We start from the raw sequence: 26,665 nt of genomic DNA, 5'->3' as shown, positions 1-26,665 counted from the left end.
TTTATGTGTATGAATGTATTGCCTGCATGTGTGTAAATGTACCACATCATGTAATGCCCACAGACGTCAGAAGAGGGTGTCAGATCCCATGGAACTGGAGTTGCAGACAGTTGTTAGCCACCACATGAGTACTGGGGACTGAAATCAGGTCCTCTGCAAGAACAGCTAGTGCTCTTAACAACTGAGTCATCTCTCCAACCCCTATTACACTCGCTTTTATCTTAGCCTCATTTATCATAAATATGCCAGAGTTGTCAAGAGAATAAGCCTGGAGAACAAAAAAAATCTGAAAACACTTTCTTATATTACAACCTAGTCATTTAATTTCAAACATTTATCCACCAAGCTAAATGAACTCATGTTCAACTACTCCCTATCTTAAAAGAACAGATTCAGGTTGGAGAGATGGTTCAGTGGGTAAGAGCACTGGTTACTCTTGCAGAGTACCCAGGTTCGGTTCCCAGCACCCCCATGGTGGCTAACAACTGCCTGTAACTCCAGTTCCAGGGGATCTGATGCCCTCTTCTGACTTCCGTGGGCACTGCATAAATGGGTGTACTTTCACATACATAAGCAACACACTCATACATATAAAATAAAAATAAAAATAAAGAACAGACAAAGCATCAGTCACAAGGAACAGGCTTAAATAACCTTCACAAAACTAGCCAAGATACTTATAATATTCTTATTTTATCTGTATGAGTAGAATAGCCCTAATCTGAAATCCAAGACGCTATGAAAGCTAAAACTTTCCGAGTACTAATAGCATACCACAGTGGAGAACCACACTACACTTCATGCAGTGGGTTGCAGTGAAAATTCAGGTAAGCTAAAAACACTGCATAAATTAACTCCAGGCTTATGTATAAGTTAACCTTAAACAAATCAATTCTAGGTTTAAGCACAGGGTCCAGTCCCAAGATATCTCATTATGCATATGCAAAATATTCTCAAGTCTGAAGAAGCTCAAAATCCCAAACACTTCCGGTTCCAAACATAAGAGCTATTCAATCTGCTTTACATTTTTAGTCTTACATTCACATACAGTTTTATTCATATGTAAAAATGTGTGATGACTGACCAGGAACTTCCAAATACCAAGAAGTTTATCAAACACCACGTAGTATTTGGGGTGTTAGGCATGATGTTAAAATTATCAAAGTTTATAAAACAATATATAGACAGCTATATATCATAGAAATGGTGTTTGATGATCTAGTTAGAATTAATTCTATATAACATATCATCTGGTCCAAGTTTTCTGGTTTGTTGAGGTTCTCATTTTAAAAGACAATAAATGAATACTGCTTTCAACTACCTCTAGAAAATACTTATTACTTACTCTTTTTCTATATCAGAGAAAAGTTAAATCATTTTAGTCAACTAAAGAAAGAACCACTTCTTATAACCCCAATTGATATTTTATAATTAAACCATTTCTTCTGTTTATGTTTTGTTTGACTTGATAGTAAATGGTATGATATAGATACATCCTTGTTCTACATAAATATTATAAGACTGTTTTTGGCTAGAATTTGGGCCAAAAAAGAATTCCCTGACTTACTCTTACACGTAGATATTTTTAAAATTAGGGGCATCCAGAAGGAGTGGCAAAGAATTGTCAGAAGCAACTCTAGTTTAGAATTCTTAACCTAGAGTATAATGAAAAGGATGCAATGTTCATGAACCAGTAAGATAGAACTCAGGTTAAACTGCTCAAAGTGAATGGAAGGGACCGAAAAACAATTCTGGGTTGGATGTGACATCTGAGGCACAGCCAAATAAAGTTTCAAAACCACAAAATTACTATGGCAAGTACTTAGAGGAATGCAGGAAGACACAAAAACAGCACAGACCTAGAAAGTAGAAGCGGTCTCTTCCCCTGAACTATTAACAGAATGGAGAGTGAAGGTCGGAAAATGGGGCAGGGGACCTGTGCTGGGAATCTTTGAGACGGAACCTGCTAAGATGCTATGTGGTGAGAAGTAATAGCCTGTTTCTGCTTCCCAGGTGAGATAAGGTCTTACTTTCCTGCCTAGGTCAAGTCATTTTCCTTTCAACCTTTTGGTACTATTTGGTGGTGAAGGATCCATTTGATACTGGGATCCAGTGGGATGAGCCCTACACAAAAAAAGCTTTATAAAAAAAAGTTGAAAGGCCAGCCTGGTCTATATGGTGAGTTCTAGGACAGCTGGGACTACAGGGAGACCCTGCTTCAAAAAGAAAAAAAAAAAAAAAAAAAAAAAAAAAGTTGAAAGCAAAAAAGACTAACCAAAAACACCAAAACCAAAACCCTCAGACACAAAAAAATAAAGACAACCTGTAATTAGACATTCTGAATCACAAATTTCCCCCAAACTTAGCTTTTTGGAGCCTCTCTTTTTTGTGCTTTTGGAACTGCCAATCTAGCCAGAATCAATTTAAGGTACAATATGTAAGCAATCATAAAACTTGGATAAATACTTCTGAATTGTCAATTTTGTAGCCACTCCAAAAGGAAAAAAAAAAATACACTGAGACTCAGACTGCTTTATTTTAAAGTAGAGTATCCATTCTTTACTTCTTGTTCTCAAAATTGCAAACACAATCTACAAGGTCCGTAACATATTTAAAGCTGTTTCATGATAGAGTGGGAAGGTGACTGCAATAGAAATGTGAGGCTGTCATTTTATATAAAAGGGCCACTGGGCCAAACTAATCACTCTCATGCTGAATTATGTTAAATAACTTAAGCACACTTTAAAAATAATGGTAATGGGGTTGGGGATTTAGCTCAGTGGTAGAGCGCTTGCCTAACAAGTGCAAGGCCCTGGGTTCGGTCCTCAGCTCTGGAAAAAAAAAAAAAAAAGACAAAAAAAAAAAAATAATGGTAATAACGGTTCTATGGCAAACATCGTCGAAACACTTCTCATGGCCGACAGGAGATGTCTGTTCTGCTCAGCTCTTAGAAGTAAAGTACTTTACTAGCAAACATGGATAAATAATCAAAACATGGTTACTCAGCATTTGGCTACTACGTCCTGTTGGATCCTGTGTTCAGGCATATTCAACAATGCTGAAGTGGGACTGGAAGGCAAGGAGGGAAAAAGTGGCTAAGACATAAAAACATTCTACATTATTAGAAGTACTCCATTAAGAATGATCAATTTTAGCTAATGAGGTATTGTTGGATAGGCGTGTCCTCAGAAAGAACAAGTAACAGCTGAATGTCTGAACCCTAAGAGCCTCCGTAAAAAGCGAGGAAGATAGTCATTCCTCCCACCCAATCAGTCGGCTTCAACTGCATGAGGGAGAGGATTCTAAGGAGGAACACCAAGGAAGCGGGAAGGTGACAGGAGGTTTGCCATCTTAGCCAGTGCTCTGGCAGCACCCGATCTGAAAAGCTCAGCCAAGACATAGGGAAAAAAGCTCACAGGTGCATGCCTTTGTAAGTAACCCTCTTCCAGACATCATAAACTCTGTACAAAAACCCAAATACATTGTGTCAGTTTTGTTGGTCATCGGGGGAGAGAGGGTCACAGCGCACCTCACAGAAGGCCTAGAAGCCGAGACTCCAAGCAGTGGGGGCCTCCCAGAAGAGAATTCGGCTTTCAGGTAATAAGAACGGAAGATAAAACAAAAGGAGCTAAAGGAGAGATTAATAATGCCCTAATTAAAAACAAAACAGATGAGCTCAACTAAGATACAAAAACTTTAGCAAAAGAAATTTGGTGGTGCAGAAAGAAAAGAAACTGGCAGATCCAGAGTTGACAGTGAAGCACTTAAAGAAGAAGATATTCATTGAGTCTTTGGTAATCAGAACAGAAATTTATGTTTACTGAAAACAGGAAAACTAAAATCCTTGCTTAAAAAAAAAAAAGGTACTATATTTCAAAGAATTAAAAAAATTAAAATAGCCTTAAGTCATTTCCTAATGACAATTGGGATTGTTCAAAATGAATTTTCATATCCAACTAGGGAAGCCAGGATAAAAGTACATGAAGAAATTAATTTTAATTAAAAAGGAGCAATCCTGCCAGGTGTGGTAGCATACACCTTTAGTCCCTGCACTCAGGAGGCAGGGGCATGTGGACCTCTGTGAGATGGAGGCCAGCTTGGTCTTCATAGTGAATTTCAGGCAGCTGGGCTACAGGGAGATCTATCTCAAAAAAAAAAAAAAAAAAAAAACCCCAACAAAAAAAGCCCAAAACTACCATGGTACACTGACTTGTCAGCAAAATACTCATCTACATAAAATAAATAAAGTCAGGCATGGTAGCACACCTTTAAAGTACCAGCACTTGGGAGGCACAGTTCAAGGCCAGCCTGATCTACATAGTGAGTTCCAGGCCAGCTGGGGCTACAGGAAGACTCTGTCTCAAAAAGACAAAAAATAAATAAATGAGAGCAAAACTAGCAAAAAGGAAATGAGATCCTAATCTGAGCCAAGGTTTTTAATGCTTTACTTTTGCTTTAAGCTATTTCATTTACTAAAATCCATTTTTAAATATTTTATTATTTTTATCTTATGTGTATGAGTATATTGCCTGCATGTACATAAGTGCACCTTTGTCATGTAATGTGTGCTGAGGTCAGAAGAGAGGGAGTCAAATCCCCTGGAACTTTAAATACAGTTGTTAGCCGCCATGTGGGTGCTGGGAACCGCACCCAGATACTCTGCAAGGACAGCCAATATTCTTAATCACTAAGCCCTTTCTCCTGCCCCCTAAAACCCATTTTAAATGGATGAATGTGAGCCAAGTTTTGTTCAGAGTAAGCAAAATTACTAGAATTAAGTCAATAGTATCTCAAGGAGGTTCGACCTCCTATCTTAGAGAAGATTTACTTTGTTCTCAGGCTATTTTGTGAGAGAACAAAACTGGCATTAGTAACATTTATGACAGCTGGTGGTTCAAACAAACAAAACTGTTAGGCTGATTCTGATAAAGCTCTAAAGGTTAAAATGAACATTTTTTTTTTCAAGAAAAATAGTAATTAGGCAGAAATGGAGCAGAAAAAAAAAGATATCAGAAAAGAAACATAGTACTGAGTGTCACGCATTCAGTCAACAAGGTAATCAAGCATGTGCACACAGAATGTTCTAGGCAACAAAGTAACACTAAGAGGAAACGATTATGCCTTATGAAGATTGTATGTGAGGTAAAACAAAGACATTTTTCATCATTTACCTTCTGCATTATAATGGGAAATGTGATACATCACTAACCATTTCCTAGCTTCACTTTGAACTACAATTATAATGATTAATTCTTCAAAGTGGTGTGGGGGGGTTATGTGTTATGGAGTAGGAGAATAGTGAGGTGAAGCTAAGCCAATTTAACCCCACATACAGTGACCCAAATGTGGCAAAATGTTTTCATTTCCATCCAAATACTTCTGAAAAATTTTGAAATTCCAATTAAATGTTTAACTACGCAAGGATCACTCCTCAGCCTTTTGGCTAAGATGAAGCATTCAATGTAAGGATAAAAATTTTAAACCCTCAATTTCTAATATGTCAGGCTAAAGCAGATATAGAAAGATACTATTATCGCCTTTCTGACTAGAATCTTGTAAAAGGAAAAAAAATCTTTACTCTTTTAAACAAAGTATATTTGTACTCCATATAACTTAGAAGCTAAAAATAGAGAGACAGAGACAGACAGACAGACAGACAGACACACACACACACACACACACAGCTAAATTTCTTCTGTGAAGGAAAACACGTGCAAGGCAAAAGCTCAAACAAAAATGAGATAACTTGAAATCTACTTGGTCATTAAGTGAATCTTTATAGTAGAGCTACTTTTAATTAATTTAGTTGGAAGATGAGCAATTCTGCCAAAAAGTTAATTATGGGAAAGAAGGTGAAAGACTGGTAAACTTCATCTTTTATTTAGAGATTAAAATTGTACTTGCTAGTTTCAGAATATAGTAAACATAAAATAAGGATTTATTTTCAATACTCAAAAACAGAACAAGAATAAAGTAAAAACTCAGCCCAAAACTAGACTGTTTTCCACTCTAAGAATACTTTAATGCTAATTTCAAGCAATTCTAGAAGTAAAGGGCTAGCTTAAGATAAACAAAAAATTGAGACATTCCAAAACATTTATCTCTCACTTAAATGCTTGTTTTTTTAAAGACAAAAAGAAAGGACTTGAAATAACTATTTAAAAGGAATTCAGACTAAGCATAATATGCCTGATATATTTTAACCCCTGAACAACAAAAAAGGTAAAGACTAGTACTTGAGAAAATTGTTAGTTCATGTACTTAATTTAAAAAGGAAGGGAAAATGTAGTCCTGATAAATGGCATTTCCACTAGCAGTCTCACTGATCAGTCTTATAATCCATCAAGCAGACAGACAGAAACCACCCTATCATTATTCAGGTGGTTATAGACATGAAATGTTTTCTGTTTCTTTATACCAACATAAAACAGTAAGTGACAGGGGATGGAGTAGAGATAATTCATCAAGTACCATGGACTAAACACAATTTCCTTTTAAAAACACATTAACATACACGTACTAATATCAGTAAAGAGTAACCTGACACAACCATATCATATACCATAAGCCTGTCATTCACGCAAAAAAAATCTAGAAAAACCTATTTAACTCTGTGTGTGTGTGTGTGTGTATGTGTGTGTGTGTGTGTCTGTATAATTATACAAAAACAACATATCATACTTCCTAAAAATTTTGGAATAAAAAAATATTTTAAAGTTTGCTTTCATAAATTACAACAAATTTAAGAGTAAACTTAAATTAGTAACTGATGATACATGCAGCCTGTGTGGAAACATGACTATTTGGTGCTTTAGTAACTACACCTGGAAATATTAGAGGTTTAGATTCTCTTCAGATTATAAACTTAAAGTCATACCCAAATTTTGCAGCAATGTCATACACTTGTTTTTCATGTTGAAGAACCTTCTCACGATCCCCCTCAAACAGTAATGTGGCTACACTTAGTTGATTTGGATCAAATCCTTTAAACTACAAAACATAAAATACAATTTTATTACAGGTAAGTCATACTACAAAATAAACCAAAATACATTTTGCTCTTTTCCTTCTGATGTGAGCTACAATATATCAACTTCTTAAAAAGTCAGCTTTGAAACTTTACACATCAATTAACAAGAACGCTTAATGTACCTACTCAGATGACTATCAGCTCAGTGGTAGAGCACTTGCCTAGCATACATGAGGCCCTCAACTCAATCCCCAGTATTATGAAAACACACAAAAAACTGAAGCATATGAAATATACCTTCATTCAAAATATACTATGGTTTTATAATGACACACTGGTATATAAATAAAACAAATAATTTCCCAGAATTTTAACTTAATTAAAACAAAATCACAAAATGATGAAAAAAAGTAGGGGCGATAGAGGGGCGGGGGGAGGTCAATAATACCTCTATACACCAACAATAAATATATTAAATAGTATTTTCAAAAAAATATCTCATGCATGAAAAGAACTAAGACTAATCTTTACAAGAAATATAACTTCATTAGAAAAAAATAGGTAAGACAGATGTTCTTATAAATGCATGAATTATTACAAACCTACTAATACTTGCCCAAATTAATACACTAGAATATTTCAATTCTAATAAAAATTCCAATGGTCTTTCTAAAGGGCATGTTTCTAAAATTTTCCTAGAATAATGAACATATGATGGCAGTAATAAAGAAAATTCTGAATAACGAGAAGAAAAACCAGACCACTATAACAATTAAACCCATTTAACTTTTCAAGAACAGCAATAACAAAAATGTTAAGAATTAGAAACATTAAAATGTGGTCTAATTCTTGACTGAGTCCTCAGTAAGGTGCCTTAAGCAAGGCACCTCAATGTGAAAAGAAGCAGGGATTAGAGACAAGGTTAATTTAGATCCTCATCTAACAGCAAAAGACTGAAGTAAATGAAAAAAAAAAAAAACCTCACTGAACACAAAGAGGGGGAGCTAAGGCTATAGTTAGTGGTAGAACACTTGCTTGTTATGTATAAGGCCCTGGGTTTACTTAATTCCCAGAACAGCAAAAACAAAAAAACTGATAAAACTAAACAATAATGGGGGAAAGGGTTGGGTGTCCTTAGTCATACTAACAGAGCAAGTGTTTTCCAAAAAGAGATTAATCAGAAGAAAAGGAATTAATTTGAAACTTTGGCACCCAAAAGAAAAACTCCTATTAATAGGGAGGTACTAGACTAGAAAATATTATTTACAAAATTTATGACAAAGGGCATCTAATAATTCCATTACTCAAAAGGGCATATATCGAAGTACAATGAAAAACAAGCAGCCATCCATGGCACAACAACCATATTCAATTAATCTACACAAAAATTGCATTATCTAAAATAAGCAAAACAACAAAACCCCATGCATTAGCAAGTCTACAAGAATGAAATGACACACACTTATTGCCATTGTGGTACAAGCTGGCATAACCTTGGAAAGCATCTAGTAATCACAGGTTAAAAGAATAAAGGAATCCATCCATACTCAATACACTCAGTTCATCATTACAACTGTAAAGGAAAAATTGAAGCTATAGAAAATGTTATCAGCATAAGACTATTCAATGCAGGGTTTTTTTTTGAAACTTTAAAACTGAAAAAGAAAAATTTCCAAATCTGACTGGATGATGTATTTTATCAAATACTTGTTTCAACATGAAAAATAAAAAGCAACATGGAAAAATACCCCTAGTAGGTTGTATCAGGGGAAGGAAAAGAAGCAAAATTAATACCCTATGGTTTAAAATTTTTAGATTTTATAGTCTTACCTTTGTAATATAAAACTTTTTTAATCCATCTAAAAATGATGTAAAAATAGAGGAGACCTGAGGTTTAAGAGCATGACCTGGGAAGTAAGAGGGAAGACGTTTACAGATTAAATTAATAGCAAATTCAGTGTTTCTCAGATCAAAAGTCAGTGTTAGTTTAGTATCTTAAGAAAGCAAAGTTTTAAACTGTGATTTTTTTAAACCTCCCAATGTTTATATAAATGTTCATATTAAGATCATGATCTTTTATCTTTACATTCTTTTAAAAGTTACAACTTTTTACTTACAAAACTCATTCTGTTTTTTAAGTCAAATTACTACGTGTAATTAATACTATACATAGTTTGGGTTATCTTTCAGTAGCATGGTTTACACATAGTGAAACCACTTCATTAATTTTTATTTTATTAAGAACAACCAATGGTGCCTAGTTTTGCTATTTTTTTTAATTATAAAAAAACCATTCAGAACTATAACCAAATATGGAGTAAAGTTTAAGGTTGTTTCTTAATTAATTCTTAACTCACCCAGAATTCTTAGCATAAAACTAGCAATTGCTTCCTTAATCACACCCAGGGAGTTAAAATTGCTAAAATAACACAAATGGCATTCCAGAGTCTGTTAAATTAACATCTCTGCCTGCAGATTAAGCTCAATTGAGTGAAAACCTTTTACTGTTTTCTCATCCTTATTCAAGAATAGCAATTTCTCAATGCCTGTGATGGGTACAGTTAAGAGTAATCTGGCCTCAGTAGTATGAGCCCAATTCAGAAATTACTCCATATCATTTAGGCAGAATTTTCATTAAAAAATCTTGAAGTCTTTAGCAAACCTAAAATTACCTTCAAATAAAGGAAGCTTGCTTATTTTTTTAATAAACACTTTAAGCTTTGAGGCCTTTGTTTTGAATTATAAGATCTTCCTAGAAAATAAATGCAAACAGCAAAGTAGCTGTTTTTAAAACAATCACTGCTAGTCTTTTGTTCCAATCCATCTATTCTTTGAAGTGAGAACTTGAATCTGTAATACTACATTTTTGCTGATGATTACAGGAAAACTATGTTACATTAAAAACCTAAGCAATAAGTCTTAACCAGAGACTAAGAGCTATCCATGCTATAGCTGAGACAATGAAAGAAAACAAAAGAAAAATAAACAAGAAAACAAAGAAAATGAACTGCAGGTTAGCTAAGAAAACAACTTAACAATATTCCTGAGCCTCTGGGTCAAAAGTAAGATTTATTTAGGTTTTTTTTTTGTTGTTGTTCTCTCTCATTATAATCTTCCAGAGTTATTTCTCCAGCACACTATGCTTTAAAAGATAATTTCTAACATCTATAAATTTACAAACAGCACATCATCAAGACTCTCACTTCCTATACCAAATAGAGCTCATTCTACATTAACTGAAAATAAACATATAAATGTATTGAGTCAGGTCTGGTAGCACAGGCATGTAATCCCAGCTCCCAGGGAGGCTGAGGCAGGAGGACTGAAAGTTCAGAACCTGCCTGGACAAACTAAAGGGACCTGGTCTCAAATATCAAAGAAAAGGCTGGGATGCATATCAGCTATAGAGTGCTGGTTTTACAACTGTTATGCTTTAAACTTCCCAGTTTTTATACAGATGCTCATAAAGATCACCATCTTTATATTATTTTAAAGTTGCAAATGTTTAATTTAAAAAAGCCTAGTATGCCCAATGCTCTGGGTTCTATCCCTAGAACCACAGAAGTGTTAAGTTCTTGCAAAGATTTAAGATATTCTTTATACAAAAGTCTTCAAATTCACTATCTTTATACAATGCATGGGAACTTCAAATGTTACTACTCCTATGTGAAATAACCCTTAAAGATAAATGTTCACCTTAACCCACTGACACAGATGGGCAACATTTCCATTTCACTGGTGGGAATCAGCCAGACACATCCCTAACACTGAATTGACACAGCCCTGAAGTATTAGTACTAACTTGGGTGAAAAAAAAATCTTTTGCTTTTTATTTAATTAATGTTACCCTTCAAACTGTTACATTCTAAATGTATTCTGGTTAGTGTGTTTTACTTTTATAGTAAATTGATTTCTAAATCTACTGGCTGGAGAGCTTGATTAGTGAATTTCATACTATTATAATGTTAATTTAAAGAAATTTATTAATGATGTATGTCTGAAGTGGTTTGAGACTGGATAAAGTTCTTGAGCGTTGAAATCATATAAACTGAGTTCAGTCTCAACTCTACTATGCAGGGCTTGTAGACGCCAATGAAAATATTTAGCCTTCAGTTGTGGAAATAGCACCTTTAAGAACAGCTGTGAAGAGGTTTGTGACAAACTGTGCAGCTGATAATGCATTCAGCATTGTGCTTCAAGTTATCTAGGATTTGTTCGCTCTGGTTTGCCAGCTTAGGGATTATCTCCACCAATATCTCAATGTCCACTATGTGATTGAGTGCAGGAGATATAAAGATGACTAAGAAAGATTCACAAAATTGAGACCTTGCAGGAAATATGTACATTATTACAATATACTAGAAATAATTTCAGTATACTATATTACTATATAATAATGGGTTTTGTACCTTGCTAAAGGTACAGCACAAACAATGACCAATCAGTCCAATGGCTGGTTCAGGATCCTGGATATCACTTGCTGTGCTAAGCCTTACTCTTAACTGCTTCATCATAAAGCCTTAACAGAATATACACACATATAGTCTTCAATGGACACTGAGGAATCAAAAATGTAATAACCTAGAGCAATGTTGCCAGATGGGACTTTCTAGAAAAAGGAAAATCCAGAAAAAGGGGAAGGATGTGTGAATATGATCAAAATATATGACATAGTTCAAAGACCTTCTCATTATGAAACCCAAAACTATGCACAATGAATGCATACTAATAAAATAGGAAAATGTTAAAGCTGGGACATATCCTAATCTGTACTTCAAAAGGATCATTTTGGTGGCTAAGTAAAAAAGGAGACACGGTCAAGACTAGATTTCAAAAAGCTCAACTTTATATGCAAACTTAAAAATTAATAAAAAATAAAAATAAAGATAAAGCCCAGAGGTAGAACTGAGTATGCCAGCATGTCTCTAGGTAAAGAGAATGAGGAATGGGTGACAGAGACTAAAGGACCTTTTCTCTAACTCCCATTTTAAATTGTTACAAACCCTGATTATAAATAAAATGTTTAAATCAGTTAGTTTTACAAAGTCATGTCTAACATAATCTACTACACTGATAACATGTCAACAGACAGCACAGTCCTACTAATCGGATCTATGACTTGCTTAGGACCTAGCTCTCAAGTCAGGTGTGGCGGCACAAGACTTTAATCCTAGCACTCAAGAAGTAGAGGCAGAGAGATCGCTTTGAGTTTGAGGCCAGCCTGGTGGTCTACATAGCAAGTTCTAGGCCAGCCAGGGCTATACAGGGAGACCCTATCTCAAAAGCCCCAAAAGAAAGCAAAACAAAATAATAAATAAATAAATAAATAATAAATAAATAAATAAATAAATAAAACATTTCTAGAAGTTATTTTTAAAAATCAAAACTATGACTGACCTAAAAGAATCAAATTAAGAAACTAGCTCTTGATACATTAAGAACCTGACTTCTTTAGTTAGGTTTCTATACAACTTAGTCATTATTCCCTAAATTAAAACCTAAGCTACCCTTAGGCATTATAAACAAAAGTCTGCTTAGGTTAGCCTCTGCTATTTGTTACTGAGAAGTTTCAATAATTTCAGGAACTGTTTCAAGAGTATTTTAATTCTATAAACCAAAATCCCGAAGTAAACTCAGAATATGAAAAATACACAGCAATAAAACTAAAAATGAAAATGTGACTTTAAAAAGGCTTAATACTTTATAGACACATCTGCCTATCATTCTCTACCCAAATATCCCAACAGCACCTTAGATCAATCCACTGTAATTTTTTTTTTCCCACTACCACTACCAGCCAACCAAATCAAACTCTGGAGCTGTCCTCAACTCTTCCCTTTACCTAACCTACCACATCCAATTGGCTGACTGACCCTTTGAAAAACCTATCCTCTACTCTACCACTGCTACCCCTGCTAAGTGGCTCCAAATGTGCCCCTTGAACTTTTCATCACCTACAGCTTCTCTTCCAATATAGCCCCTAACTAATCTTGAGCAATGCTTCCAGAAAGGACTTTCTAAATGTAAAGCTAATTGATTCCCCCTAAAAAGAAATTCCACCTCAGAAAAGATATCCAAATCTATTCTGCAAAGCCTTAAATGGCCCATCCAGCTTATCCTCTAGTCTCTATCCGATGTACCCTATTCGGAGTACTCTAAAACATGCTACTTTGCTTTCACAAATTCATAGTTTTGCTGACAAGGAAATAAATGTGGTAAGGAAGAAGAGGCTATCTCAGGCAAACCTCTATTTCCCTTTGAAGATTTAGATCAAGTGTAACCTCTAGTAGAACCATTTACTGAATCTCCTTATTCAATTTAAGCAAAATCCAATGGAATGAAGTACACCTTCATTCATAGCCCACGGCATCCAGCGCAGTCTTCTACAGCCCCTCCACCACACTCATTTACGCAACTGTCCATTTCATTAGACCAAGAGCTCCATGAAGGGAAGAGACATGATACCTTTCTAGCTCTGCATTTTTTGTTTTTTTTCTTTTGTCCTTTTGAGACAGGGTATCTCCACAGCCACAGCTGGCCAGGAACTCACTATGTAGACCAAGCTGGCCCCCCAAGCACTGGGATTAAAAGCAGGCACCACCACACCTGGAAAGTTCTGCAAATTTTGTAAGCTAATTTAACAATAAAAAATTTCCACTTCTGGGGCTGGAGAGATGGCTCAGTGGTTAAGAGCACTGACTGCTCTTGCAGAGGACCCAGGCTCAATTCCCAGAACCCACATGGTGGCTATGAACCATCCTTAACTCCAGTTCCAGGGGAATCTGACACCCTCTTCTGACCTCCGCAGCGTTGCATGACGCGGGTGCACTCACACACATGCAGGCAACACACTCACTCATACACATAAAATAAAAATAATAAATAAAATATATATTTTTTAAATTTCCACATCATACTTACCAAACTGAAACTGCTGGTTGTCCATGAGGCGAATAGATGCAGGAGCACATCGCTGTTTAAAAGAGAAAAAAAATTGAGAAATAAGTTTAAAACACCAGAAAGTCACACAAGTAGAATCTGAATGTTATATACTGTATTTAAAACATCAGACTCCTAAAGATATATGGAAAGAAAAGAATCTCAGCTTGTAAATTCATGAAGACAAACCTCAGTGCCTTGCAAAAATATTTGGAGAAATATATGTAGAAAATACATACATACATACATACATACATACATACATACATACTCAGATCTTTAAGTTCAGCAATAAAATCTACCTGTTGCCTTGCAAAAAACTATGAGAATAGACTACAAGAAATACCAGGCCTCAAAGCAGACTATTTTAGAAAAAAGAAGAAAATCTTAAGACTAAATACGTGTCTTAAGAATTACACATTTGTGGGGCTGAAGAGATGGCTCACAGGTTGAGTACTGGCTGTTTTTACAGAGGACCAGGATTCGGTTCCCAGGACCCACATGGTATCTAACAACCATCTGTAACTCCAGTTCCAGGGGATCTGATGCCTTCTTCTGACCTCCGCAGGCACTGCATATCACGGGTGAACTTATACCCACGCAGGCAATACATTCATACACATAAAATTAAAACAAAATAAATTTTTTTAAAAAATTACACATTTGTGAATTATACTGTACTAGATTCTTCCATACTTTTTTTTGCTTCTTTTCTTTTTTACACTGTTGCAAATCAAACTCATGGCTTTGCACTTGGCTAGATAAGAACTCTGACTCTCAGCTACAACCCCAGCCCATTATACATGTCTTTTAAATTAAAAACTTTTTTGGATTTATTTTTATTTAATGTGTATGAGTGTTTTGCCTGCATGTATGTAAGTACACTACATGAGTGCAAATCTGTGGAGGTCAAAAGAGGGCATTGGATCCCCTGAACTGGAGTTAGGGATGGTTGTCAGCCACCATGTGGATGCTGGGAACTGAACCCAAGTCCTCTGCAAGAGCTGCCAGTGCTCTTAACTAGTGAGCCATCCCTCCAGTCCCTACTGCACTTTAAAAATGAGGAAGATATTACTGGAAATTTTTATATGCCAAAGGACTTTTAAAATGTATCTGCAATATATTCATAGACAACCCTAAGAATCATTATTTTTAACCCTTTCTCATAATTATTTTAAATAGAAAAAAAATCCAGACAGTATTCTAAGTTCTTTCAAGGTCACTAATAGTGAACACAGCACTAAAGCTTTGATGGTTAAGAGTATATAACTAAACAATAAGAAATTTCTCCAGTGTTGTGTGTACTTAGGAACATGCTAAAAGTTGCAAGGGAAAAAGGTACAGGTTGAGTAACTTTGCCTGAAAATTTGAAATCTGAAACGCTCTGAAATCCAAAATTTTCCAGCAACAACTACCACACAGAAAGTTTCAGATGTGGGACTTAACAGATTAGATGCTCAACTAGGAAAGTACATGAAATACATGAAAGATCTGAAGGGATCTGAACTTAGAAACAGTAATCCCATCCAACATGGACAAAGGACATTCAGCTCTCACTCATATTAATTTTGTGATGATAAAGACTACAATATGAACAACAAGAACAGTAACATCAGGAACAGTTTCTCCAAAGAACTAAAAGGGGTGTGAAACCCAAATAAAACTATTATTTCCTACACAAATTTCTAAGACAGCTAAAGTTCTACAAAGAGTTAATTTTAGACCAAAGATTTTGAAAAATGCTAAAAAAAAATTGTTTTGAGACAGTTACAGTGCAGAGGTTGGCTTCAACCTCATGACAATCCTACTGCTTCAGCGTCTAAAACTTGCCTTAAGTTTTTAAAACATTTATCTTCTCAGGATTACTTCTCAATAAAATGTATATTCATGTAAAATTTTTAAACTCCCTCAAGAGCATAAAATGTACACAGTAACTGCATTTAAAAAATGGGGGGGGGGAGACTGGGGAGATGGCTCAGCAGTCAAGAACACTAACTGTTCTTGCAAAAGACCCAGGTTCAACACCCACATGGCAGCTAACAACTGTCTATAATTCCAGTTTCAGGACATCCAACAGCCTCTTCTGTCCTCCACAGATATTGAATGACACAGGTGCACTTACATAAATGCAGGTAATATATGCATATACATAAAATAAAAATAAATAAAAGATTTAAAAAATATTTTCTTGCTATTACTTGCATTTAATTGAATAAATATTTAATTCTAACAAAAAATAGTTTGGGGCTGGAGAAATGGCTCAGCAGTTAAGCATACTGGCTGCTCTTGCAGAGGACCCAGGTTCAGTTCCCAGCACCCACCATGGCCACTAACTACTGTCCATAAGGCCAGTTCCAGGGATCTGATGCCCTCTTCTGATCTACAAGGGCATTGCACAACATGCAGGCAATACATTCATACACATAAAATAAAAAGAAATAAAATATTTATTTCATCCAATAAAAGGGAAAATGATTATTTTAAAGCCTATACAGTTTATTTACTCATCTAAAAATGAGATAATTTAATTGATTTTAAAAATATTCTATTATTTTTATGTGTATGAGTGAACTGCCTGCATGTATGTTAAATGTACCTGTGTCCTGCAATACCCATGGAGATCAAAAGAAGACGTCAGATTCCCCTGGAACTAGAATTACAGATTGCTGTTAGTCACCATGTGGATGCTGAGAACCAAACCAGAGTCCTCTGCAAGAGCACCCAGTGCTCTTAAGTCATCTCTCCAGCCCCAATTCAGTTAATTTTTAAAAGTCATTGGTCAGTCTAAAGAAATAACAAAAGGTGATCTTATATTAACTCACAGCAATAACCTATCACCTTATGTTTTACAGAACCCTGTGCTTTCAAGCTGTCATGTCTTTATTTCACACAGTCACAGGTGCCTCTGTCATGGTAGCAGAACTGGCATTAGCAATACAGAGACAAAGACAAAGGAATCTATGAGGTAAAAAATACTTGTCCTGGGCCAATGGTCAAGAAAGAGACCAACAAATCCTGACTACTGGATGAGCACAGTTTCAAGTATACCACATAGCTCCCTACACCATGCCCCTGCAAAAAAAAAAAAAAAAAATCACTTAACATACACACACACACATACACACAGTTTTTAACTTCATATTTGAAACAAAAATTATATTACAACTACCAATTTGCTATTTTGTGGTCTTATTAGAAGTAGTAACAGTTTAAAAAAATTAAAACCTGAGTAATTTCAAATTTTGTCATAAAGATATTGTAGTTTGGTTAGTGATTCCTTAAAATGTTACTGCTTTCCAAAATACTTTAAAGAAGGATCAATTTTCTTCATATTTACAAATCTGGAATGTTTCTAATAAAATGAGTGCACTGACTTCTAATAAAACATGTGACTCCTGATTAGGCCAAATTTCCTTTCTTCATAAAATAAATATTATCTCCATAAACATGTATATTTGTTTTGGCACAAGTACACTAACAAAATATTAAAGAATTTAGAACTATTTTTTTTAATTCCTAATGAGACCTTGTAAATTCTCTCCCACTGTCAACCAGATTCCATTTCGCCTGCATCAGTGGCAGGTGTAAGGCACGAAAATTACCAACAGAAGCACATGTGCGTTCAGAAAATGAGGGGAAAACACTACGCTTAGTGAATTCCTACTGGTAATTAATTTCTAAAGTAATAAAAACACAACTGTGGGCTTTAATTAAGTCTTGGTTCATAAACACTATCCATAAAATATTTGGGGGATAAATTAACTGCAGAATGAATACTAGTCGGCATTAAGAAACTGTTGTGGGGTAGACACCTTCCTGCGGAGAAAGCTAAACTGAGGGCATCCTTTGGGCTGGGAACACGTCTAGAAAGTGCAGATACATATTGCAACTTTTCTCCATTTTCAGGACTTGTACTCCATCCAACCCCTCCTCTTAGCTGTAAGTGGCTTTGTTGTTCTCTACTTCTGCTAGCCAAATTCTAATTTTTTAAACACTGTGGCCAAGCATCGTGGTACATGCTTTTCATCCCAGATCTCTGTAAGCTTGAAGCCAGCCTGGTCTACATAAGCATTTCAACCAGCCAGGGCTACAGAGTGAGACTCTGTCTCAAAAACAAATAAGCAAACAAACCACTGCCATTAATAAAGAGCCCACAATAATGAATTTCATTATACAGAAATGTTCGCCCTTGAGAAATATCTTCTCTGATACCCCACCCTGAAAATATTAAGGGTGAGCCAACTGTGGTGGTGCATGCCTTTAATCCCAGACTTGGGAGGCAGAAGCAAATGGATCTCTGGGAAGCCAGCCTTGTCTACACAGTAAGTTCCAATCCACCTGTGGCTATAAGGAGACCTCTCCCTCACCCTCAAAAATGCACACAGACACAGACACACACACAGACACACACACAGACACACACACACACACACACACACACAACGAGGGTGAGATTGTTTTTTCCCAGTAGTAGGAGGAGGAGGGCCTTTCATCCAGAAAGGAAGAGGAAAGAAGGGGAGGAACTCCTTCCTCAACCATGTCTGACAAACATGATATAGCTAAGATCGAGAAATTTGGTGAGCTGAAATTGAAGAAGATAGAAAAGCAAGAGAAAAATCCTCCATCTCAAAAGAAATGATCAATATAGAGAAGCAAGTGGAGAAACCGATGAGGTGAGTGCACTGTACAGTCCACAAGCTTTGCCTTCTTTTAATTGTTTAACTGCAAAAGGTAAAGAGACTGGATCAAGTTTAACAGACTGTGCTGTACCTTTTACATCAAAGAATCAGGAACTACAAACAAGGAAGGTCCTACCTGCTCCTCCCATCTGCTGGTCTGGCTGCAGGGAAGGAGAAAAACTTGCATGTTGGTAAAGGAAGCAGCTGAGTGGGAGGTGGCGAAACAGTAGAGTCAAACTGAAGATGGTACACTGGGTCCTTACAGGCTGTTAAAAAGCAGTTTAGCCAGAGTGCCAGCTCTTATTTAAATTGATTGGAATGCACAATTTTTAAATATGCAAATAAAAGGTTTTTTTTTAATAAAAGAAATTGCTGCAATTTCTTAGACATGAAAATGGTAGTGTGGTTATAAAGAACACTGTTCTTTTTTTTTTTTGGTCTTTTTGAGACAGGGTCTCCCTGTAGCCCCAGCTGTCCTGGAACTCACTATGTAGACCAAGCTGGCCTTGAACTCACAAAGATTCACCTACCTCTGCCTCCCGAGTGCTGGGATCAAAGGCATGCATTCTTTTCTAAAGATAAATGCTGAAGTACTTAGAGGTCAAGTGTTATGATGTCTGCAACTTAATTTCCAATAGTTTAAAATCATGTGCATAAGGAACAAATAGAAAAAAATGAGTATAGCATGTGAATATAGAAGTGACTGCTATACTATGTATTCAAATATCCCGTGTATCAAATTTCCAAATGAAAAAACAAAAAATAAGTAATAAAACTTCAGGGCATTTGTGGCCGGGCATGGTGGCACACGCATTTAATCCCAGCACTCGGGAGGCAGAAGCAGGTAGATCTCTGTAGATTCAAGGCCAGCCTGGCCTGGCCAGCTGGGACTACAGGGAGACCCTGTCTCAAAAAGACCAAAAAAAAAAAAAAAAAAAACTTGATTGCCTTTAAAAGATAGAGTGTAAATTCTAAGAACTGGAGTTCTAAATTTACATATGCTATAACTAGTAAACTCAAATGAAGATACTGTATTCCAATTCAGGAGGGGGAGTGGGGGGGGGGTACAAGGGAGTGGAAGTCCTTAAAGTGACCCCTGCAAGAAAGCGGTCAGAATTAACCAAGAGGAAATATTTTACCAAATGTTAATGGTGGGTTATTGAGAAATTCAAGGACTTTAACAATATCCAAACAAGAACTGCTTGCTCCAACTAAAGTTAATGAATCAATCATGTGCAATTACTAGAATTTCTTAGGTATCTGAGTTATACCTAAGTGTACCTTATAGTTAGTAAAAAGTAGAAAAAAGGTGTAAAAAACTTAGACTGACTAATCTAAAACTATCCATTTTTATCTTGATAAAGAAATAAATAACTACAATGATATCAAAATACAGGTGAAGACTTAAGTCAAATTACTACAATTTCTTTCCTTTAGGAATACTACGACCAGGTATTTACTTGAATATAACCAGAAAAATAAAATATAATCATTCTGATTAGCCTTATTTTTACTCAGTATTACTATCTTCACTAACTTAAAAAATAACAGATATCTCAATCCAACTTTATAAATTTACAAATTTAGAAGCATACTCTATAAGAGACAATTCAAAAGACTCCTGGAAAATGTACCTCTAACTAAAATCACAGCTGTGGTTCATCAGAGCAAATCATAACTTGCATTTCAAAGAGATATGTTACTGGAGTCTCTTATCGAAGTTTTGAGAAGAGAAATTCAGTATTAATACACATTTCAAATGCCATAGCTAGTGAGTCATCTTTGAATTTAAAAGGCTGACTTCTTCAAAAGGCAAGTCTAACTTCAGTGAAGACCCTAGAACTGCCCAAATTCCAGAGCCTAAGTATTGTATTAGAAATAGTCTACTCATCACTTATTTTATCAGAAACAAATGCTTCTAGGGCTGGAGAGATGGCTCGTTGGTTAAAAGCACTGGCTGCTCCTGCAGAGGACCGGAGTTTGGTTCCTACTACTATCAGCTAACAACCACACCTAACTCCAGTTCCAGGGGATATGACTCCCTCTCTGGCCTCCTTAGGCATTGCATGACACAGGTATACTTAAATACATGCAGGAAAAACACTAATACACATAAAATTAAAATAAATAAATCAAAAAAAATTAAAGAAACAAAAGGTTCAAAACTAAACCCTAGATGCAATGCTCTGTAAAAATTAAATAAAGAGAAGTTAGCTATGAAAGCTTGAGAATTTAATTTGCATACTATCCATTTCACCATGTCATATAAAGTTTGGAACTCAATGCTTCCACATTAAAGTCAATGATGAACTAATGATAAGTTCAAGGGGAAATGAAAGAAATTTGTTGAATGCACATTCCTAGAAATAAAAATTTTAAATGTAGAGAGGCTCTTCCTCTAATTCAAGTCTGAGATGACATTACAGATAAAATCATACAATACTTAAAGCTATCAACTCTAACTCATGTCTGAGTTGATATTTCAGAAGAAATCATAATATTTAAGACTCACTAGTCATAATGGAAATTACATGCTATATATAGCTACAGGTCTATTTTGTAAACAACATTTTTTAAAAAGACAAGTATTTCTTGTTTTTTTGTTCAGAGAATGACATATACATTATTGGGTAAATATTTTCCTCTGTTTATAAGAGACAAAAGTTCCTATCAATATACTAATTATAACTTCACTCTTTTTCAATTTAACAAAGGTACAGTAACTCATTCTGAGTAACCTCTGGCAGACAGCCATGTTGTACAAAGACCTTCGTTTTGCTGGATCATACTGTAAAAAACTCAGTTAACCAAATATTTGACTAAGGTTATTCTATTTCCAAGAGAAAAAAGAATGACACATACAAAAATATAACTTAGAGTGATAATTTCATTTTCTGTACATAACAAATACATCCAAGAAATACTACTCAATATAAAAACCTTTAAGTGTTGTATAAGGTATATGTTAACACTAACAAATTCATTTGAACTCCTATGGAGTTTACAGAATTCACAAACTAGCTACTTCTCCAATTATGATCTAAACACAATAGAAAATACCTATTAAAATATTTTAAAATAAATAATAAAAGGCAGAAAGACCACCCCTTGTCAAAAAGTAATGAATGTGAGGAAAAAGTTGTCTTTTAGCTTATAATTCTAAATATCTAGTTTTGAAATTGAAAAGGTCAGTTTTTAAAGAAATGACTACTAAAGCATTCCAAATATATAATCATTTTTCCCTTCTAATTAGACCAAATGCTCTTCTCTCAACATTCCAGGGCATAATCCTAAATTTTTATTGACAACAGCCAAAAAGAACCAAAATCTGTGCTTTTGAGCTCATTTCAAACCTTGTAAAAACATCACTGTCATTTCTAAACAAACAAGAGAATAATAAAATGTTACATTTGATGCTGATATTCCTATTTGAAAAACACCACTTTCCTTTTCAGACTGTAGTAGGAAGCCTACCTTCTGAGGAAGTCTTTAAAATCACTGACCCATCTATGGACTAAAGTTGTACCGCCACTTACAAGACAGAATTCATTTCTACCAACTCTTCCTGTCTAGCTCCTCACAAGGCAGTGAAGTACTGAAAGAGGACAACTCCTCACATGGACAAAGACCAGATGAGAGGCCTGAGGACAGTCCTTCTGCTGCCAGTCGAGGCTGCTTAAGTTCTCACCTCTAGTCAGACCAGTAATGAAAATCTACACAGCCACTTTGCCATATGAACAATCAAACATGCTCCTTTCCAAAATAAACTCATTCAAAATACAGTTTCTATTTTGAAAGCAATTTGAGTGTAAATATTGCAAAAATGGAAGTACAAAATGAGAAGAATTAATTCCAAGCAGCCAACTCACAGCACATGTCATCTATTTAGTAGATCTTAATTCTCCCGCTATCAACTGAAATTCCCAATCCCAAATTGAACAGTGCCAAAATAGGATAATTTTCTCACTTTCTCTGTCTGAATTACTGTTACAAAAGGACAGCAGCAAATAGTATTCCACTGTTGGCATGAGATTTATATATGCAGTAAACTGATAGGTTAATGTTGCTAAACTATTAAAAACAAAACATTTTATCCACTTCCAAGATAAACAGTTTCTCTACATTTGCATTATAAGAGATGAAATATGCACATTTCCAAATAATGTAGTATCAGCAAATTGTACTCTAATAACTGAGAATACAAGTTTATCTACCTGGACTTTTAAACTACCTTCAAATAAGGCAAGTTTTCTAGTCCACACTTCTTTATAAAACTATAAAACTATTTAAAACTTAAAAACTATCATCTAGAAAGGTGCTTTCTAACTAATCTGTTTTTCAGCCACATGGTGGCACTATCAATCATTATTACCTTTATTCCAAAATGTTTACTCAATATAGTGAATTAGATTATGGTCATCAGGTGAACAGCTGTGATTTTTAAAATGAATAAAGGAGCACTTTTATTGCTTTATGCAAGGAAGAAGGAAAATTCAAACCCTTGCTTTTCAGTAGCACAAGCAACTCTTCTGTGTCATTTTCTAACAAATATACCAAATTGTAACAAAAATTGCAACAGATTATATCAATTACTTATATCTAAAACCAATAGTCCCATTGTAATGACATTATGAACAAGACTTTATTTATTTTATTTATTTATTTTTTTTTTTGAGACAGGGTTTCCCTGTAGCCCCAGCTACAGGAACTCACTATGTAGACCAGGTTGGCCTCGAATTCACAGAGATCCACCTGCCTCTGCCTCCCAAGTGCTGGGATTAAAGGCATGCACCACCACACCCGGCTATAAACAAGACTTTTATACATTTACATATCACTTCTCAATGAAGAACTGAAGACACATTTTCATGTATTTGCAATGTGGGAAAGTGGATAATGCATTCAAGAAAGCATAAAATATTTGCACCTCAATTCCCTGGAGAGACTTAAGGAGGCATCATTGGCTTACACAGCTGAACATGACCTAAGATCTTTTGTTGAGAAAACACATAAATCCAAACTACTTTTTCAATTTCTATGATTTTTTAAAAAAATCTAATTTGTGCTGAGACAAGAGGCAATGAAGAAGAGCAGCCTGTCCTTAACTGCTAAAACTTCCAAGGGAAGGTCAGGCATGCCCAGATACAGCCCTGTCTGCCATTATGAAGCAAGTCAAGCCTAGCCAAGTATTCCCATTCACCATTTTAATCTTTCTACTAAGTGCTCTGTGACCTTAGGCTAAGCATTCCTCCCAGTTTGTCCATCTCCTCTGCTTGAACTATGATCTTCAACCATACATGTTCCAGAATAAAGCTTTCCTGTGTAAATACGTGTAGGCTACCCAAATAAAATTTCCAAGCTTTTTACTGGACACCATTACTTTGGAAAGAACTGTGTTCTCTGTATATATACCTGCTAGACGTAATATATCTTTCTCCACACTCAATTATTTCAGCATTCATAGCTATTTTGCTACAAAACACACATAATAATGGTTAATTAGAAATTCATTATTGAAAAACTTGATCTAAAGAAAATATGAGTTCAATTTTTAAGAAAGTTCAGGCTACATTCTAAGACCTTATTTCAAAAAGGCAGGGGGTCGGGTGGTAGAAACTAACATATTGTGAAACTGTTTTTTTAATATGTATTTATTATTTTTATTTTATGTGTATGTGTGTATTACCTGCATGAATGTAAGTATATTCATGTCATTCAATGCCCACAGAACTGGAGTTACAGACTACTGTTAGTCACCATGTGGGTGCTGCAAACCAAAGCTGGGTCCTCTGGCAGAGCAGCCAGTGCTCTTGATAGCTAAGCTATCTCTCCACCCCCGAAATTGTTTTATTGAACTTCAAACTATTTTCTTTAAACAAAAAAATAAACAAACAAAAATATACTAGCTTTCCTCATTCTTCTAGTTATTAACTCAAAAGCAAAACCCTCAGGCCCTGTAAATAGTTACTTCATAATACTTCAAATATCTCAAATTTACTGTTCTTTTGTTGGTTTTTAAATGATGGAGATTTTTACAAATAGTTATCAGGAAACTTGAGCTTCACTGCTCAGTGCTCAAACATTTTAGTATAACATTCTTTATCATAAAACTTGTCTTCATGCTTATTTATGTGATAATATCTTTTGAATACAACTGCACGTCTTCATTTTAGTACACACGATGAAACACTCTAGTTCTCTAACCAAGATATGAACCAAAGTTCTAGGGAATTAGGAGTTCCTATCTCAGAGTGTAGACCCTAACGTTTATCTCTGCTTCAATACCACCAATCCAAAAACGCCTATGCCAGGACCACACTTCTAGTTTTATCATCTTCTCACACCCAGAATTTGGGGAGACAGGCAACCAACACTAAGAAGCCTATGATTAAGTCTAGCACTCAACTGATAACTAAAAGTATTTGACAATTATAAAAAAAATCATCCTTGCCAGGGGCTAGAGAGATGGCTCAGCAGTTAAGAGCACTGGTTGCTCTTAGAGAGGACCCAAGTTTGATTCCTGGCACCCATGTGGCGACTAACAACTGCCTGTAACCGTAACTCCAGTTCTAGGGGATCCAACACCATCTTCTAACCTCTGTGGGCATTGCACGACATGGGCACACTCACATACATGTAGGCAATACACACACAAAATAAAAATAATAAAATTTGGTGATCATAGTTCTTGAGAATAAAAACTGCCAGACATAGAGTATCTCAGCATGCAAAATAATTTAGTGAAATAAAGAGCCCAAGAAATGGCAGCTAGGGATAAAGATCAGTGGTAGTGTTTGCCTAGCATACTCAAGGCATTGAGTTTGATCCTTAGCACCACATATACCAGGAAAAAAAAACTTTTTTCTGACCAGGCCTGGTGGCACAGGTCTATAATCCCAAGTACTGGAGAGTCTAAGGCAGGAGAATCAAAAGCTCAAGGCCTGCCTGGGCTAGTGTGAACACAAAGCTAACTTCAGCAATTTAGTGAGATCCTCCCTCAAAAAAGTCAAAAAAGTCAAAAAAAAAAAAAAAAGACTAGAGATACAACTCACTGGTAAAGAGCACTCACCTAGCATGCACAAGGCCCTGGATTCAATCTCTAATACCACAAAATTCAAAAACCCATTAACAGTGGGTCGACTTGGAATGGAGGGAAGGTGACATACTTTGCCACTTTGCATTTTGTTATCTTCTACAGCCTAATATTAATATGGATAACCGGCTAGATATTTTTCCTTGGCTTTATCAGAGTCTCCCTTGACTCCACTCTGGATCCTAGGAAGTTGACTTTTATGGATCATATAAAAAAGTTTCCTCTCCCTCAAAATTCTACTTGCATATATTTGATATACGTATTAAAGAACTCTAAAAATTAGAGACGGCAAGGAGAAAAAGGCTGGGTCTATTGTCTTAACCTCCTTCCTACTGAGAAATGTTAAAATAAGAACTGATCGTAAACTACAGTGATTCAAACAGTGAACAAGTGAAAGGAGATATTTCACACTAGTACATAGAACTAGACACAAAATATGATTTGACATGATCTAGTCTTTAAAAAAATTTTTTTGATAATGTATTTCCTTTTAGGAAAGCAGAAGATAGGTCTTTTGTGACTGTAAAAAAACATTTTTATATAAACTATACTATATTACTTAAACAATAGCTTAAATAATGTTATTAAACAAAACAGCACCTAGCAGTACATTCTATGTATTAATAAAGTTTATATTTTAATTTTTAAATTTGGGGTTTCTGATTGAGTATAAATACTCAATCACTATTACTAATTTTGATAAATGTTTAAGGTAAATTAAATGTCATTTCAGTTAATCACAAAATATATTACCCCAAAATAACAAGAAATACTGCATTCAACAAAAAAGCAGTCATTCAAAGGCAAGAATCTAAGCACATATCTTATCTTCACCTAAAATCATATGGCCCTCTTTAAACCAAGGACTAGTTATGAAAACAATGTAATTATTGAAATAAACAACTGTACTTAAATGGGAGATTTTTTACAATGCCAACTTTCATGTAGAACTTTGTAAAAGTGACAAATATAACACAACCAAAT

General features: G+C 35.3%; 1 protein-coding gene across 2 annotated transcripts in view; it reads right to left on the bottom strand.

Annotated features, from left to right (window-relative positions):
- The window catches only part of Agps (alkylglycerone phosphate synthase), a 159,120-nt gene that overhangs the window by 34,754 nt on the left and 97,701 nt on the right, over positions 1 to 26,665 (bottom strand). For both annotated transcript variants that reach the window (XM_029557257.1, XM_008855325.3), the window contains exons 12-14: positions 13,892 to 13,943; positions 8,801 to 8,877; positions 6,878 to 6,990 (exon numbers count right to left, since the gene is read on the bottom strand). In XM_029557257.1, the coding sequence (XP_029413117.1) occupies positions 6,878 to 6,990; positions 8,801 to 8,877; positions 13,892 to 13,943 (242 nt within the window). The remainder of the gene's footprint in view (positions 1 to 6,877; positions 6,991 to 8,800; positions 8,878 to 13,891; positions 13,944 to 26,665) is intronic.

The sequence above is a fragment of the Nannospalax galili genome, unplaced genomic scaffold, assembly GCF_000622305.1.
Source record: "Nannospalax galili isolate Female #2095 unplaced genomic scaffold, S.galili_v1.0 scaffold346, whole genome shotgun sequence".
Lineage (NCBI taxonomy): Eukaryota > Metazoa > Chordata > Mammalia > Rodentia > Spalacidae > Nannospalax > Nannospalax galili.
This window is presented reverse-complemented; position numbering and strand designations above follow the sequence as displayed.